Here is a 16,166-nt window from a genome sequence, read left to right on the forward strand (position 1 = left end):
TGGAATGCTGGCTTGATACTCTCCTCTTGAATGAGCTTAAGTCGTAGGCAGGAGGAAATGCAGACGAAGGAAAGTTGACTTATTGCTCTTATTTTCGTGATATAGACAGATAAACAGATGGATAGATCGATAGGAAGATAGCTAGATAGATAGAGAGATTGAATTACCCACAAAACAACTGCCTTCATAAATGACCTGTTCTAATATGCAAGGGAGAGCTGTTATGTACATCCCGAAAAAGATTCCTACATCCTTTTAACATATTCAGCTCGGGGAGGTGTTGGTGTGACGGCCGTGCACCTCCTTCCGATATAATGGTACTTCTCTCACTTTGTTGCCTAGCCATAGGTGAGAATCATAAGCGTAGAGATGCTGACAGATGGACGGTAACCAAATAAAAAATAGCGGCAACCCAGAAACTGTAGAGGTCAGGGCAGAGAAAGAACCATTACAAAAATATGAAAAAAAAAAAACGTAAACTGGAGGCGGAATAGGAAGTTTTGGGGGAATAAGAGTAGAACGAATAGGAAAATGATGAGATGAGAGGTAGTAGTAGTAGTAGTAGTAGTAGTAGTAGGAGGAGGAGGAGGAGAAAAATAGGAAGAGGAGGAGGGCGGGGGAGCCATCAGAAACCACGCCTGGGGTATAGAAAATAAAATGATGCTCTTAAAAAAAAAAATCCACGAGTTGGCATGAAAATAAAACACACACAAAATAAAAACGAAAACAACAACTGACCTATACAGCTTAGAGCAAAGGACAAATTAGGGAACCTCTCTACCAAACAACCAACCCGCCGCTGGCCCTATTGTCTCCCACACGCTAACCCACCCACCAATTCAACCTCTTCCCCTCCACCACCCACCCAGCCTCAGTCACTCCCCCGCCCCCCCTGCCCTCACCGCCTCCCCCCGACCATTACCTGCGGCACAAAGGCTGGTGGAAAAATAGCGATGGGCAACAGTTTGTTTTTAAAAGGACCGATCGAGCTAGAATTATTTTTGTAGTGTATGGTTAAATGATAAGAGTAAAGAAAAAAACATTTATTTTTGTCCTATAGTATAAATGGAAGGAGGAGGAGGAGGAGGAGGAGGAGGAGGAGGAGGAGGAGGAGGAGGAGGAGGAGGAGGAGATGTGGAAGGAGGAAGAAGATAAGGGCGAGACGAAGGGAGTAAAAGAAAACAACAAAAATAAAATGACAAAGGAGAGGAGAAAAGGACGAAAAAAATAAGAAGAGTTCGAGGACAAAGAAGATAACGAAGAGAAAAAGGAGACAGTTATTTATGTTCACCACACTAACCAAACACAACAAACCACAACCCCGCCTGGGGTGTGGGGGTGTGGGGGGGGGAGTGGGGGACCACAAATTCCCCCAGGGAGGACTTCCCTTTTGGCTGCCGACTTGAGAGGTGTCTTGATAACTCCTCAGACCTCTTTCTTATCAATTTCTGCAACATTCGCGGTCTTCGTTCCAATTTCCATTCTGTGGAGCACCATCTCTCCTCCTCTAAACCTCACCTTCTCTTCCTCACCGAAACACAGGTCTCGGCGGCTACTGACAGCAATCTCTACTCTGTTCCCTCCTACTATCTCTATCCTAAATTTCAATCCAAAGCTGGATGTTACGCCTACGTGCGCAACGACATCACTTGCTTTCGTGTCCACGACCTTGACTCTTCTGAATTTTTCACCATCTGGCTAAGACTTCATTGTCATTCTATTACTAAATACATCTGTGCTGTTTATCGCTCACCTAACTCTACTAACTATGTAAAATTCTTTGACTACTTGAATTCTAAAGTGGAGCACATCTTGACCCACTCTCCCTTCGCTGAAATTTCCATCCCAGGAGATATCACCGCCCAAGCATACACACATTTGACAAGGTTTTCGTAAGAGTTTTGGGCATTTCCAGGGGCAGTTTTATGGCCCTGGTAGTAGGTTAATCATTCCTCTGTACCATGAACGTGAAAACAACACTCATTAGAACCTGATTCATCTCCTTTTTGGCCTTTGAAAATAGTTGATGTGAGAGGCGGAGGCGTCTGAGAATACTGATCTTAGTCCAATATTCCGTGACGCTCGTCCTCTATCTCTCCTCTTCCTCCACGCTACACCAGCCGCCTACCTAAAGAATCGCCCAATACTTACCTTTGTTTGCCCCATATTTCATAACTCTCGCTTGCTGATATTAATCATTACAAAAACTCCAACTTTTCTTAGTCACATATTCCATAACGCTCGTCTCCTACGCTACACCAGCCCCCTTTAGAACCTCCCAAGACTCACCTATCAAGCGTCAACACCTCGGATCGGATGAAGGCGTTCTGGAAGACGGAGTTCTGGTAGATGGAGTCGAGGCGCGCCGCGTACTGCTGCGCCGTGCTGACGTAGTAAGGGTTGGACACGTCGGTCAGCTGCGAACTCCACCTGTCGCCGCTCCTCACCTCGAAGGAGCCGCGGAACACCCTCTCGTGGGGCAGCTCGAGGCCCAGAAACTGATCTGCCGAAGGAGGGAAAGAGAGGAAGTGTTAGTGTTATAATGAGGTAACAATATCATAGTAAGTAACAATGAAAGTAGCAATAAAGGGAATTTCTATATGAGTTGCGCGTTCTCTCACTGAATAAATCCATTTGCAGGAAGTTTGTTTCAGTGACGGATGACCCGATTCCAGAAACGATTCTTGCCGACGTGTTTATTGCATCGCCTCCCTTAATTAAATCGGGAGACTAGTAGGAGGAGGAAAAGTATGTAAGGCGAGAGCTTGACAAGGTGGAAAATGATGAAGGCTAAAAAGAGCTGAAAAGGGAAAGAGTATAAAGTGAATAACGAAAATAAAGAACGAAAAAATAGAGGAAAAAGACCCCCCCCCCCCCCAGCAATTATAAAGGTAGAAAACAAAGAAAATGTGACAAATATCTGAAAAAGAGAGAAAAAAACGTTGTGAGTGTATTAGATAAACGGAGAAATAGACAGATAGGCAGATAGATATAGATAGATAGATAGATCGAGAGAGAGAGAGAGAGAGAGAGAGAGAGAGAGAGAGAGAGAGAGAGAGAGAGAGAGAGTTTCTCACTGCCTCATTAATCATGTGTTGATGTTTTTGATTTTCCATATTACTCCAAGGGCCTGGAGGAAGAAAACAGGAAGGAGAAGGGAAAGGAGGAGGAGGAGGAGGAGGAGGAGGAAAGGGGTATGTGGAGTGCTCATTAATATATCATTATTGAATTTTTCCCTCTCAAACTAAGACCATTAGCTTTCTTACGAGGAGGAGGAGGAGGAGGAGGAAGAGTAGGAAGAAGGATAGAATGAATTAAAAGAAGTAGGCTAAAGACAGAGAACAGACGATTAAGTTAAATCAATCAATTTCGAATCACCATTCCTAACATCATTTTTATCATTCCTGCTCTTCCTCCTCCTTCTCCTCCTCCTTTCGGTGTGTGAGTGTGTGTGTGTGTGTGTGTGTGTGTGTGTAAGCGAGGTGCCGGGAAATACACACATGGGTTCCCGCAGACTGACCAGCCAACAGCCACAAACTCTACCAACTTGCCCCAGCCCGCCTTGCCTCGCCACGCCAAGGATACAGCCAAGTTGAAATGGAGCGTCAAACTTGGGAGGAGGAACCGTGTCAGGAGGAGGAAGAGGCGCGGGCTAGTAGGAGGAGGAAGAGGAGCGGGTTAGGAGGCGTAGGAGGGGTAGCAAGAGAGGTAGGAGAAGTAGTAGGATACATGGATGAGCAAGCACCAGGATGTCTTCAGGTCATAACGAGACAGCCTGCTTTTGTGGTGTCTTCTCTCCGTCAAGCCCTTCAGGAAACATTAAGGTCGGTTTTATAAGACACTTTCGCTTCTCACATCAGCTATTTCTAAACGTCAAAGAGGGGATCAATCGGGTTCTGATGAGTGTTTCTTTAGGTTCAGGGTACAGAAGAAGGGTCAAACTACCACCAGGGTCATAAAACTACTCCTGGAAATGCCCACAACTCGTACGAAAGCCTTGTCAAATAGATGAACTTAGGTGACGAAATGTTTAGTAATACGGCCCTAAAGCACCTCCTGCCGCAACGAAGTCTTGATAGATACAATTTCAATGTGAGTTAGTCGTTTTCGCACTGATTATATCTGCAGGAAGTTTGTTTCAGTGACGGATGACCCGATTCCAGAAACAATTCCTACCGAAGTGTTGATTGCATAGCCTCGTTTAAATCGGTAGAGGAAGAGAAAAAAATATGTGAGATAAGGCAGTAGATGATCAAGGTGAAGAAGAGGTCACAAGGGAAAGGGAAGGAATAGAAAGTGAATAATGAAAATATATGGTAAAAAAAAGGAATAATGAGGACGAAAAATATAACAGCAATCATAAAGGTAGAAAACAAAAGAAACGTGACGGGTATCTATGGTGAAAAAAAAGTGAAAGATGAAGAAATTATGCGACTGATTTCTTTTTTTTGTGTGTGTGTCCTCGCGACCATGCAATCACCATCACACAAGTCACCAAATACTCTTCATCACCAACACGATACCGGAGATCGCCCCCCCCTCTCTCACTCTCTCTTTCTCTCACTTCTTACATTATATAAAAAGAAGCAAACACTGAGAGCAAGGATTGAATAAGTAAATAAACAAACTTGAAGAACCACTCAAAGTCTTACACGAAGCTTATATAAAATACACAACTGCTTACCACCAACTTTATTTTTCTTTCTTTCTTTCTTTTTTTACGCCTATACCACTGGTAGGCTTGCTTGAGGGGCCGGGATGGTGTTCGGCCCCAGCCCGTCATGGCGCAGGCAAGTGTTTATAGTGGTGCCATTTTCTCTTGATCTTGATACTCCCAATACCAATTTATACCCCCACCATCACCCTCCCCCACATACCACTATCGCCACCACTACCACTACCATCACTCCCACTACTGCCACAATCACCACCACAATCAACACCACCACCACCACCATTACGCTCCCATTCCCAGGCCCTTGGTGATGGGAGAGGAAAGTTCTGCGTGGGTAAAGTAGTATTGGAATCGAGGGACGAGGAGGAGGAGGAGGAGGAGGGCGGTCCGGAAAAAAAGAAAAGGGATTGATGAAAGAGGAGAAAAAATACTGCTTAGGGGTTAGAGAGAAAAAAAAAAGGTGGGTAGGGGAGAGAGACAAAAAGTTAGAGATGAAGGTGGAAGAAGGGGACGCGGAATAAATAAGGAAGTGGATAGAAATGGAAACGGAGAAGGAAAGAAGTTACGAATGGGAATAGCGAAAGGGAGAAAAAGAAACGAAACATCAACAACTATGGGCTAAAACAGAAGATAAAGAAGGAAAAAAGCGAAAGTAAAAGAGAAAGAAGGAGGAACAGGATATGACGTGATTGGAGGGGGGGAACTGAGGGCAAGGCTAAGATAGGAAAAAAAAACTAAACGAAAAGGGACATATATAAAGACTTATGGTAAGCGGACTTGAAAGAGAGAGAGAGAAATAAGAAATACAGAAAAAAAAGTTTTAAATGTGTGTGTGTGTGTGTGTGTGTGTGTGTGTGTGTGTGTGTGTGTGTGGGTGGGTGGGTGGGTGGTAGGTATAACTGAAGAAAACTGATTTGATGCGAAAAAATATAAATAAAAAGAAAAGAAAAGGTATAATAGATAGTGATCAGATCAAGGAGTATGAAAAAGATATATGTAGAACTACATACAAATACCTTAGAGTACGTGGGCGGGTTACTGAAAGGAAGGAAAACGGAGAAATTGAAGTACTAGGAGAAACAGAAATAAGGTAGAGGAGGAAGAAGGAAAGTAATACAAAATGGAGGTAGGAGGTATCAGAGGTGAGAACTGCGGAGGAGGAGGAGAAGGATGATGATGATGGTGATGAGGAATAGGAAGAAGAGGAAAGGGAGACGAAAACAAGAGTGGGAGACGCGAGGAAAAAGGAAAAAGAGAGAGGGATAGGTGAGAGAAAGAGAGAGAAGAGGGGAGAAAGAAAGATAGGACGGGATGGGATGCAAGAGCAGAGGATGGTGGGGGAGAGGGGTGAGGGGGAGTCACTTCTAACGCACTCCTCCTCGGGGTCAACCTAGCACAGAGGGTTCAGGGGGCGGTGGAGGAGGAGGAGGGCAGTGTGATCGGCCGGCCAGCCCACGCCATCGCTCAGCCGCCACCCCGCCGGACGCCCGCTGATCCATAGTCCAATAAATTATGAAATTCAATTAAGCGTGGGAAATGGAGCGAGGGCCAAGGAGCAGTTTATACAGCGACCGGAGATGGTAAGGGAGGTCTCGATTGGTGGAGGAGGAGAAGGAGGAGATGGAAGTGGAGGAGGAGGAGGACGGCAACGACTATCAGAGCAAGGATGACGATGAAAAGGAAAAGGGAATGGACGTGATGAGGAAGAGGAGGAGCAGAAGTAGTAATAGTAGGAGGAGGAGGAGGAAAAGGATAAGGAGGAGGAGGAACTATAAAAGGAAGATTGAGGAAAGCGGAAACATTAAGAAAGAAGGAGGAAGAAAGAGAGAGAGAGAGAGAGAGAGAGAGAGAGAGAGAGAGAGAGAGAGAGAGAGAGAGAGAGAGAGAGAGAGAGAGAGAGAGAGAGAGAGAGAGAGAGAGAGAGAGAGAGAGAGAGAGAGAGAGAGAGAGAGAGAGAGAGAGAGAGAGAGAGAGAGAGAGAGAGAGAGAGAGAGAGAGAGAGAGAGAGAGAAGGTGCAAGAGGAAGTCCCCGTCTATCTGCTCCTTACCCAACATTATCTCTCCTTCCCTCCCTCTCTCCCTCCTTTTTTTCTCTCTTCCCTCCCTCAAGTCCAGACCTTCATTTTTTTTTTACTCTCTTCATGCTTTCTATCCTTTCCTCCCTTCTCTCTCTTCCTTTTTTATTTTTCCTTCCTTTCTCTCTTATCAATCTTTATCTCCGTTCGCTTCTTCATTTTACTGCTCTTTACACCCTTCGTTCATCTCTCTCTCTCTCTCTCTCTCTTGCTTTTCCTTCCTCTCTTCCTCCTTCACGTTACTGATTCCTCCTTCTTTCCTTCGTTCTCTTAACCTCTCGTCCTTACTAGCTCTTCCTATCTCCTTCTCTCTCTCTCTCTCTCTCTCTCTCTCTCTCTCTCTCTCCATCACATATTCCTCATCTTTCCTCATTCTCTTCTTCCCTCTCAGCCTCACGTCCTTTCTGGCTGCTCCTGTTCCTCTCTTCTTCTCTCCCTCCTGTCCTCCCTGCCTCCTCTCTCTATCATTTATTTCTGATGTATTTCCTTTCCTCCTTCTCTTCTCTCTCAGCCTCACGTGTTCTGTGGCTGTACCTCTCTTCTTTTTTTTTCTCTTTCTAACCTGTTCCTGATGTATTTTCTTTCCCCCTCTTTTTCTCTCAGTTCTCCTCTCCTCCATGTCTCGTCCTCCCTCCCTCCCTTTCTCCCTTCTCTCAAGCTTCATGTCTTTCCTAGCTGTCTGTGTTCTTCTCTCCTCCTGTCTCTTCCTCCCTCCCTCCCTCTCTCCCTTCTCTTTCATAGTTGTCAGTGTTTCCCTCTCCTTCTGTCCTCTCTTTCTCCCGTAATCCCCAGAGGCACAACCTTTACGCCCACAGAGTATTATTCACGCACCTGAACTTACGTCACAATGGCTACGGTGCGCCAGGTGAGACTTATGAGTTAGTCAGGGCGGAGGGTTACCTGGTTATAATTAGCAGAGGGGGCGAGAGATAGACAGATAGGTTGGTCGATAGGTAAATAGATAGTGTGGATTGACTGATTGATAGATTGGTTGACTGCTTGATTGATTGAGATATAGACAGAGATATAGATAGCTAGATAAACTGGATAAATTCAGATTCAACAGGGACATAGGCAAAAATTGGTTTTTAATAATAGGGTGTGGGATGTTGAGTAGGGGCTTGCAGTCATGGTGGTGCAATACAAATTGTCAATTCAAAAAAAATAGACTAAATAAATTCATGGACAGCGATATTAGGTGGGGTTAGATACACGGGAGCTTAGGGTCAAAGGAGCTGCCTCGTACAGGCCTACCGGCCTCTTGCAGACTCCTGCGTTCTTATGTTCTTATAAATAGATAGATAGGGAAAGTTAAAAGAAAGTGAGCCGCTGGTGAGTGGTTTGCCGAATTCTTGAAAAAAAAAAATAGAAAAACAAGGAGGAACTTAAATAACAAGTAATCCGATAGACAAATGAGACGAAGCATAATAATAATAACAAGCGCGGTGGGTCGAGGATCGCGTATCATCATGACGAAAAAGATGCAGAGAAAACTTCCGCTTTTTTCTTTATAATGTTTTAGACTTAATGAGGCAGGGATGGCTAGTGGGAGGCTTGCCTTTATTAATAGGCTCTTTTCGTTCAAGCCCCCCCAAAAGTGTGTGTGTGTGGGGGGGGTGGGTGGAGGGGGGGAGGAAGAAAGAAAGAAAAAAACATCCGTACCCTTCATTGCATTCAGTTTAGACAGAATGTCTAAACTGAATGTGGGTGAAAATATATTCCTCTCTTTTTTCGTTTTCATACAGCAAAGGTCAAGTAGGAAGGTCGAGGAAAGATAATCACCAACAGAGACACAGTACAGATGTTAGATGTTAGGTTAGACTCCATGCTCCCCTCTTGCCAGCGTCCAAGTCGTAGGAAGGAGGAAATTAGGACTAGGGAAGGCTGCAAGGAAGGATACGCCGTCAGCTCATGGAATCAAGGGTCCACTGAGATCCATAATGGCGTCTTCGCTTTATCTAATCTACAATACAGGATTATAGGCATTGACCACGGTATCTATAGGTTCAATTCAGATATATTTTCTCTCTCTCTCTCTCTCTCTCTCTCTCTCTCTCTCTCTCTCTCTCTCTCTCTCTCTCTCTCTCTCTCTCTCTCTCTCTCTCGTAAGCGTAGGCAAATTACAACACCCCCCAAAAAAAGATATTCAGTGACGGTGGCTGTTTTTACCTGAGAAGGTCACGGGCAGGTAGGCAATGAATGATTAGTGGACGGCGGTGCGCGGGGGAGGAGGATGTGTTGTTGTTGCTTGTGGTGGTGGTGGTAATGGTGATGGCAGTGGTGGAGGTGGTGATGGTGGTGTGTAGACGCTCTGACCTTTCATAGGGGTTAATGACTGATGCTTATTGGGAGCACCCCCCCCCCCCAAACACACACACATAAACACACACGCACCCACACCCACACACACGACTGAAGGGGTTAAGTGAACTATTTTTTGGGTAATTGAGTTATTGCTAGAATGACTGTGTTAGTTTCTGCGCCATTCTTTTATTCTTGCTGTGTGTGTGTGTGTGTGTGTGTGTGTGTGTGTGTGTGTGTGTGTGTGTGTGTGTGTGTGTGTGTGTGTGTGTGTGTCCCTATGCCCTGATCTCACTTTCTGTTCTAAAGCTGATTACAACGTTTGTGTTTTTTGCTACGGTTCGAGTACTTTAATTTTCTTTCAGTCTTTGATCTGCCATCTCGTGGAAAAAAATAACAATCAGACTCCAAATTAAGACACAGGGTTCAAACACAAAGCCACTGGACGGCAGATAATATTAAAAAAAAACTAATGTGTCTATGAATATGGAAAGACAAGCTGAGAAAAAAAGGTAGAAAGATATGGAGGAACTTCCTATATACGATGTTTTTTTTGTCTCCTTGGTGTTTGTTATCGACACAATTTTAGATGAAATAAAAATAGTGGAAGGAAGGAGAAAAAATACAAACATTTTCTTTACATCACACTTTTTTTTTCTCTCGTTTTCTGTTCCTTTCTATCAATAAATCACAACACGACGGGGCGGCGAAGTATTTTTTTTTCTGTCTGTCTGTCTCATCGACGGCGTACACTTCTTTTTGTATTCCACACGGTGAGTAAAGGATTTCGTGTGTGTGTGTGTGTGTGTGTGTGTGTGTGTGTGTGTGTGTGTGTGTGTGTGTGTGTGTGTGTGTGTGTGAAAGAGTGCGAGGTGAGGTGTGCTACTTTCACCCTTTATGAAGCTGCCGTCGGTAAATTACTTCTATTCTCTCTCTCTCTCTCTCTCTCTCTCGCCGTGGGAAGGGAACACTTTATTGTACTATTGTAACTACGGAGGTTCTCTTTCTTCCCATTTTTCTTCCTCTCCGTACAAGTTTAAGCCTCGTAAGTCACACCGCTTGGCCAATTACACAAGAGTTTGGTGGGAGCCTCTTGTGTTCTGTGGGTGGGTGGGTGTACTGCAGATTAGGGCTTCGTTCTCTATTGGTTCTTTTTTTGTCCATTCGTAACCCTTTCCGCTTTGATGTATTGTTTATATAAGTTTGTTACTGGATATATTTTCATTTTTATTATTGAATGTTCGACCTGTTTGTTTTACTTTTCTTTTTCGTCCTTTTCCTAACTCTCTCTCTCTCTCTCTCTCTCTCTCTCGTTTTTGTTGTATCATTATATAGATTTGTTGCTGATATATACCTTTTTTTAATGAATGTCAGTCCTCTATTCTTTTTTTTTCCCTTTTCGTCCTTTTCCTAACTCTCTCTCTCTCTCTCGTTTTTGTTGTATCATTATATAGATTTGTTGCTGATATATACCTTTTTTTAATGAATGTCAGTCCCCTATTCTTTTTTCTTTTATTCCCTTTTCGTCCATTTCATAGCCTTCTCGCCTTCGCTGTATCATTATGTAAGTCTGCTTCTTGCTGGATCTATTTTTTTTTATAACTTATGAATGACCGCACCTCTTTCTTCTTTTTCATACCTTTCGTAACCCTTCTCACCCTAGTTTAGTTATATCATCATGTAAATTTGTTTCTGGTTGGATATACCTTTTCTTATTATTGAATCCATCTATTTATTATCTACACATGTTTAAGCTTTCATGAACGTTGTGTGAGTCTTTGTTTGATTGTTTATGGTAGCTTATGATTAGTTTTTTTTTCTTTCCTCTCTTTCGTATTTCACTTGTTACATTCTTTCCTTTTTCCCATTTTCTTCCGATACAAAAGCAATTTTCGATTTTTCTCTCTTTGGTTCTATGAAATTCTGGTGGCGTTAATTAACTTTTGGGATTCTCTCTCTCTCTCTCTCTCTCTCTCTCTCTCTCTCTCTCTCGCATAAGTTCAGGCGTATAATTAGAGTAACTTCGCCTCTTCCTCACTCTTTCCTACCTTTCCTCACTCTCTCATTAGTCGTCCGTGGCCTTTCCTCCTCCTCCTCCCCCTCCTCCTCCTCCTGCATCAATCTTAGGGGAGTTTGAACTTGGACTTAAGAGTGAAGAGAGGATGGGTCTTGCCTCCTGACAGCCGCTCCTTTTTTTTTTCTTTCGTCTTTTCTCTTGATAATTAGTAAAGGAGACACACGGAGATGCGTGATTAATTTCCTCCTTCTACTCCTCCTCTTTGTTTTTTTTCTTCTCCTCCTCGTCTTTTTTCTTCTCTTTCTCCCTCTGATATTTGAGAATTCTTTTCGAAGCGTCTGTGTCAAGGGCGCTGGAATATTTATTATCTAGAAAGCAACGATTATTTTTTTTAACGCAGCTTAGTGTGTGTGTGTGTGTGTGTGTGTGTGTGTGTGTGTGTGTGTGTGTTCTACCGTCTGCTCTTCCGTCTGTCTGTTTGTCTGTCTTTTCGTTTACAGTCTGCCTCCCTTGCTGTCTGTCTATCTGTGTCTGTCTGTCCGTCTCTCTCATCGTAACCAAGGTCACTCAATCATCATTTTTACACTTTTTTTATATTTTTTTCGTTTTTTCCTTCCTTCTCTCACGCGAATTTTTACTTTTCTGTCAACATTATATTTTATTAAGACTCTACCACCTCATCGCATTTACCTTACTCTCTTTCTCTCTTTATCAACGCCTTTCTTCACATCCTTCTCCTTTATTACATTCTCTCGTCTCTTCTCTCCTTATCCCCATCCGCCATTCCCTTTTCTGTCTCGTCTCTTGCTTCCTAAATATCATCAACTTTCCTTCCAATAACTTCTCCTTTGTTGTTTTGTTTCTCTCTCTCTCTCTCTCTCTCTCTCTCTCTCTCTCTCTCTCTCTCTCTCTCTCTCTCTCTCTTTCTCCTCTTTATTCTTATTTCATTTTGCCTTCTTTCCTTCCTTCTCTACCTTCTTCCTTCCTGTCTTTCTACTCCTTTCTTCCCTTTACCCTTGTTTGTCTGTCCTTCCTTCCCTCTGTTTCCTCTTCCCGTCCTTCCTTCTTTCTTTCTCTTTATTCCTTTACCTGTTCTTCCCTCTTTTTATCTCTTTCTTCCTTCTCCCTGTAAGTCCTTCCTTCCTTTCTTTCATCTCTTTCCTTCCATTTCTTGTTCGTCTTCCTTCCTTTCTTCTCCCTTCCCTATCCCAACTTTCCTTTCCTCTCCCTGTCCTTCACTCTTTCCTTGTCGTTGCTTTCTCTCCCTTCCTTCCTTATTCCTCTTTTTTTCCCTCTCCCTGTATGTCCTTCCTTCCATCTCTTTTCCCCTCTCTCTTCCTTTCCTTCCTTTCTTTCATCTCTTTCCTTCCATTTCCTGTTCGTCTTCCTTCCTTTCTTCTCCCTTCCCTATCCCAACTTTCCTTTCCTCTCCCTGTCCTTCACTCTTTCCTTGTCGTTGCTTTCTCTCCCTTCCTTCCTTATTCCTCTTTTTTTCCCTCTCCCTGTATGTCCTTCCTTCCATCTCTTTTCCTCTTCTCCTCCTGCTCCTTCTCTACCTCTCCTATCTTCCTACCCTCTACTGCCTAACCCATTCCCTTCCCTTCCCTTTCCTCCTCTGGGTACCTCTCCTAATTCATTAACCCCTTCCCTTCTCCTGCTCCTTCTATACCCACCTTGCCTTCCCTCCTTAACCCCTTCCCCTCCCTTCTCCTGTTCCTTCTCTTCCTAACTCTCTTGCCTTAACCCCTTCTCTTCCCTTCCTTCCCTTTGCTACTTCTCTACCTTTCTCTCCTACATTCCGATCATCCTTTGCCTTTATTTCCCTCCCATTTCCCCTATTCTCTAATCCTTCCTACTTACTCTCCTTCTCTCGTCTTTGTCTTGAATCTCCCGTTTCCTTTCCCTTCTATGTGCTCTCCTTCCTATGGCCTCAAATCTAGTCTTTCCTCTTCTCCTACTTCTGTTTTCCTATTTCCTTCTCATTTCCCTGTCCTCTTCCTCTTCTTGCGTTCCCTCCTTGTCAATTATCTCGCTGGTTGTGGTTCGATTCCTACTCTCTCTCTCTCTCTCTCTCTCTCTCTCTCTCTCTCTCTCTCTCTCTCTCTCCAACGTGGTACTGACCCTGTTCTTCACCTCTCCTTTCCTCGTCCTTTCCTTTCCTTTCCTACTTATTTCCCTTATTCTTCCCTCCTCCAGTCTCTCTCTCTCTCTCTCTCTCTCTCTCTCTCTCTCTCTCTCTCTCTCTCTCTCTCTCTCTCTCTCTCTCTCTCTCTCTCTCTCTCTCTCTCTCTCTCTCTCTCTCTCTCTCTCTTTCTCTTTCTCTCTCTCTCTCTCTCTCTCTCTCTCTCTCTCTCTCTCTCTCTCTCTCTCTCTCTCTCTCTCCCTCTGAACTTCATCTGATCCGCTTGCCTCTAACTGTGTGCTCTTCTCCTCCTACTTACTTCCCTTATTCTCCCCTTTCCTTCTCAAGCTCAAGTGTCCCGGGTACCGAGGTAATTGGGGGCGATAAGGCTGAGTAATTTTTGTTTCAGTATTCTGTGACATGAGTGAGATCGATGGCGTGGTTTGGGTTAGCTTATGGTCACGTTAGGTTAGGGTTTGGGCTAGGTTATAAGACGTTCGGTTCGGTTAAGTCTTGAGGTGACCGTGCAAAGTTGAGGACGGGAGGTGTTGGTGGTTGTTGGTGGTGGAGAGGAGCGTTTGGTGGTGGTGGAGATGGTTGTGGTGATGGTGAATGAGGAGAGTTTGATAGTGGTAGGTGGGGTGGTGACAGTGTTAGTGTTGGTAGTGGCGGTGGAGACACTTTGGTATAGGGACATTTTGGTGGTGGTAGTGGTAGTAGTGATGGTGGTGGTGGTAAGGGTGGTGGTGGTGGTGGTGGTGATGGGACAGACGACATATACTTGTGGGCCGCAATGACCTTGGTCCGGGTAACCTGTTGCTGCAAATGGCCGATAGCTGGGAGACCCCGCACACTGAGGGCCTCACTGGTGCCTCGATTTCTGCAGGCACGCACACATACTCTCTCTCTCTCTCTCTCTCTCTCTCTCTCTCTCTCTCTCTCTCTCTCTCTCTCTCTCTCTCTCTCTCTCTCTCTCTCTCTCTCTCTCTCTCTCTCTCTCTCTCTCTCTCTCTCTCTCTCTCTCTCTCTCCTCTCTCTCTCTCTCTCTCTCTCCTCCTCTCTCTCTCTCTCTCTCTCTCTCTCTCTCTCTCTTGACATATTATTAAAAACGAATGAAATACCGTTCCAAGAAGTTACTGATGAGGGTCACCGCAAATAACCTTGTAACTCCTGAGGGTAGTGAAGGTTAACATCCACACACCCACACACCCACCCACACACACACACACACACACACAGACGAGTTTCGGACAGCCACAGCGCGACTCACGTTGAGCAAAACGATTCCTGCTGCAGGCTATATATCATTTTCTTTGGCACGGGAGTCGATAACAGCTTCTGAGAGCGGCTGATCACTACCTTGAACACGAAATATAGGTAACCTGAACACCCCTTTCCGGAAAGCAAGGCGAGGGGCTGGCGGTGAGGGAGCGAGGCTTTGCTATGACGTGAGGGGCGGAAAGGGTGAAGGCAACGACGGCGCGATGGAGCCTGGTTGTGAGTGTCGGCACGAACGGCGGCCTCTAAAAGTTACGACGAACACTTGTTTGGTAAATGGGATGCAGAGACAAGCAACAGGTGGACGGCCGCATGAGTGAGGGGAAAACTCTGAGTGACTCTGTGTGAGGGTGTGCGTGGCCGCCAGCCTGTGAGGGCCAGGGATGAGGGAGCGTGGCCGCCAGCCTGTGAGGGGAGCCTGGCCGCCGCGCCGCCCACGCTGGCCACGCCGCGGGAGGAATAATGCCCCGCCGCCACACAATGCCTCGCCTCGGCCACAACCACGAGCCTTAATTAAAATGTTGACTCTAAATTCATTATGAATACAAAAGACTTGGCTAAACACAAAACAGCGAAATAATTCCATACAGAATTTGCAATCTGTGTACAAATTTGTGCTCGAAAATATTTTTGTGTAATGACCGTAAACAATGCCGCGGCCAGACAGAAGTGACTCACGGCTACAAAGTCAACAGTCACTTTTAAAGCAGAAGCGAATTAACAGTTAAAATAAAAGACCTGTCTATCCACAACCGCCTGGCCAGAAAATATCTAGTTAATTACGTAACTTCTTTTCTTCCTACAAACTCTTCTCCACGTCCGCCCGCCGCCCGCGAAATTGGATCGCTGCAGGAGGGAACGCGGCGACCTGTGGCAAACCTCCGTGAGTCCTCCCAGCACTAGTGTGGAGGCGCGGGCCACGGTGACTGCCCTGCCCGACGTTGGCCTTCAGGAAAGCAAGGGTGCAGGAGAGTAGGAAAGGGGAGGGGGAAGAGGAGTAAGAGTGGGAAGGGGGAGCGGGGGAAGAGGAAGGCAGAAGGGTGATGGAGTGGGAAGGGGAATGAGGGAGGGAGAGTTATAGAGGGAAGGGGAAAGAGGGAGTGCACGAGAAGGGGGATGATAGGATGAGTGGAGAGGAATGGATGGAGAGAGAGGATGGGAGAGAGGGCTGGATGGAGGAAGAGGAATTAGGGAAAGAAGGTTGGAGAAAAATGAGGAAGAGAAAAGAGGGAGAGAGGGGTGGAAGGAGAGAAGGGTGAAGAGGGCTGGATAGAAGAGGGAGGAAGGGTGGAGAGGGCTGGACAGAAGGAGAAGGATGAAGGGAGAAGGGGATGGAGGAATAGAAGGAGAGAAAAAGAGCAAGGAAGGAGAGAGGCGTGGAGGGAGAAGAGAGAGTGAAAAGGGAATGGAGTGGAGGGTAATTTTGATGAAGAGAAAGAGGAAGCAAGAAGGGGGGAGAAAATTAAAGAGAGAGAGAGAGAGAGAGAGAGAGAGAGAGAGAGAGAGAGAGAGAGAGAGAGAGAGAGAGAGAGAGCGCAAGAAAAGAGTAGAAAATCATAGGGGGGCCAAGAAGTGAGGAGAGAAAGAGAAAGGAAGAAGGGGAGAGATTTTTTAAAGAGAGCAACAAGAGAGGAAGGAATCATTGGCTGGCAAGATGGAGGGAGAAGATCAGATAGAGAGAGAGGGGGAAGGGATGTG

General features: G+C 45.2%; 1 protein-coding gene across 2 annotated transcripts in view; it reads right to left on the reverse strand.

Moving 5' to 3' along the window:
* The window catches only part of LOC127006071 (atrial natriuretic peptide-converting enzyme-like), a 181,276-nt gene that overhangs the window by 41,022 nt on the left and 124,088 nt on the right, over nucleotides 1-16,166 (reverse strand). For both annotated transcript variants that reach the window (XM_050875564.1, XM_050875555.1), the window contains exon 3: nucleotides 2,290-2,503. In XM_050875564.1, the coding sequence (XP_050731521.1) occupies nucleotides 2,290-2,503 (214 nt within the window). The remainder of the gene's footprint in view (nucleotides 1-2,289; nucleotides 2,504-16,166) is intronic.

Source organism: Eriocheir sinensis, chromosome 3 (genome assembly GCF_024679095.1).
Source record: "Eriocheir sinensis breed Jianghai 21 chromosome 3, ASM2467909v1, whole genome shotgun sequence".
In the NCBI taxonomy this organism is placed as follows: domain Eukaryota; kingdom Metazoa; phylum Arthropoda; class Malacostraca; order Decapoda; family Varunidae; genus Eriocheir; species Eriocheir sinensis.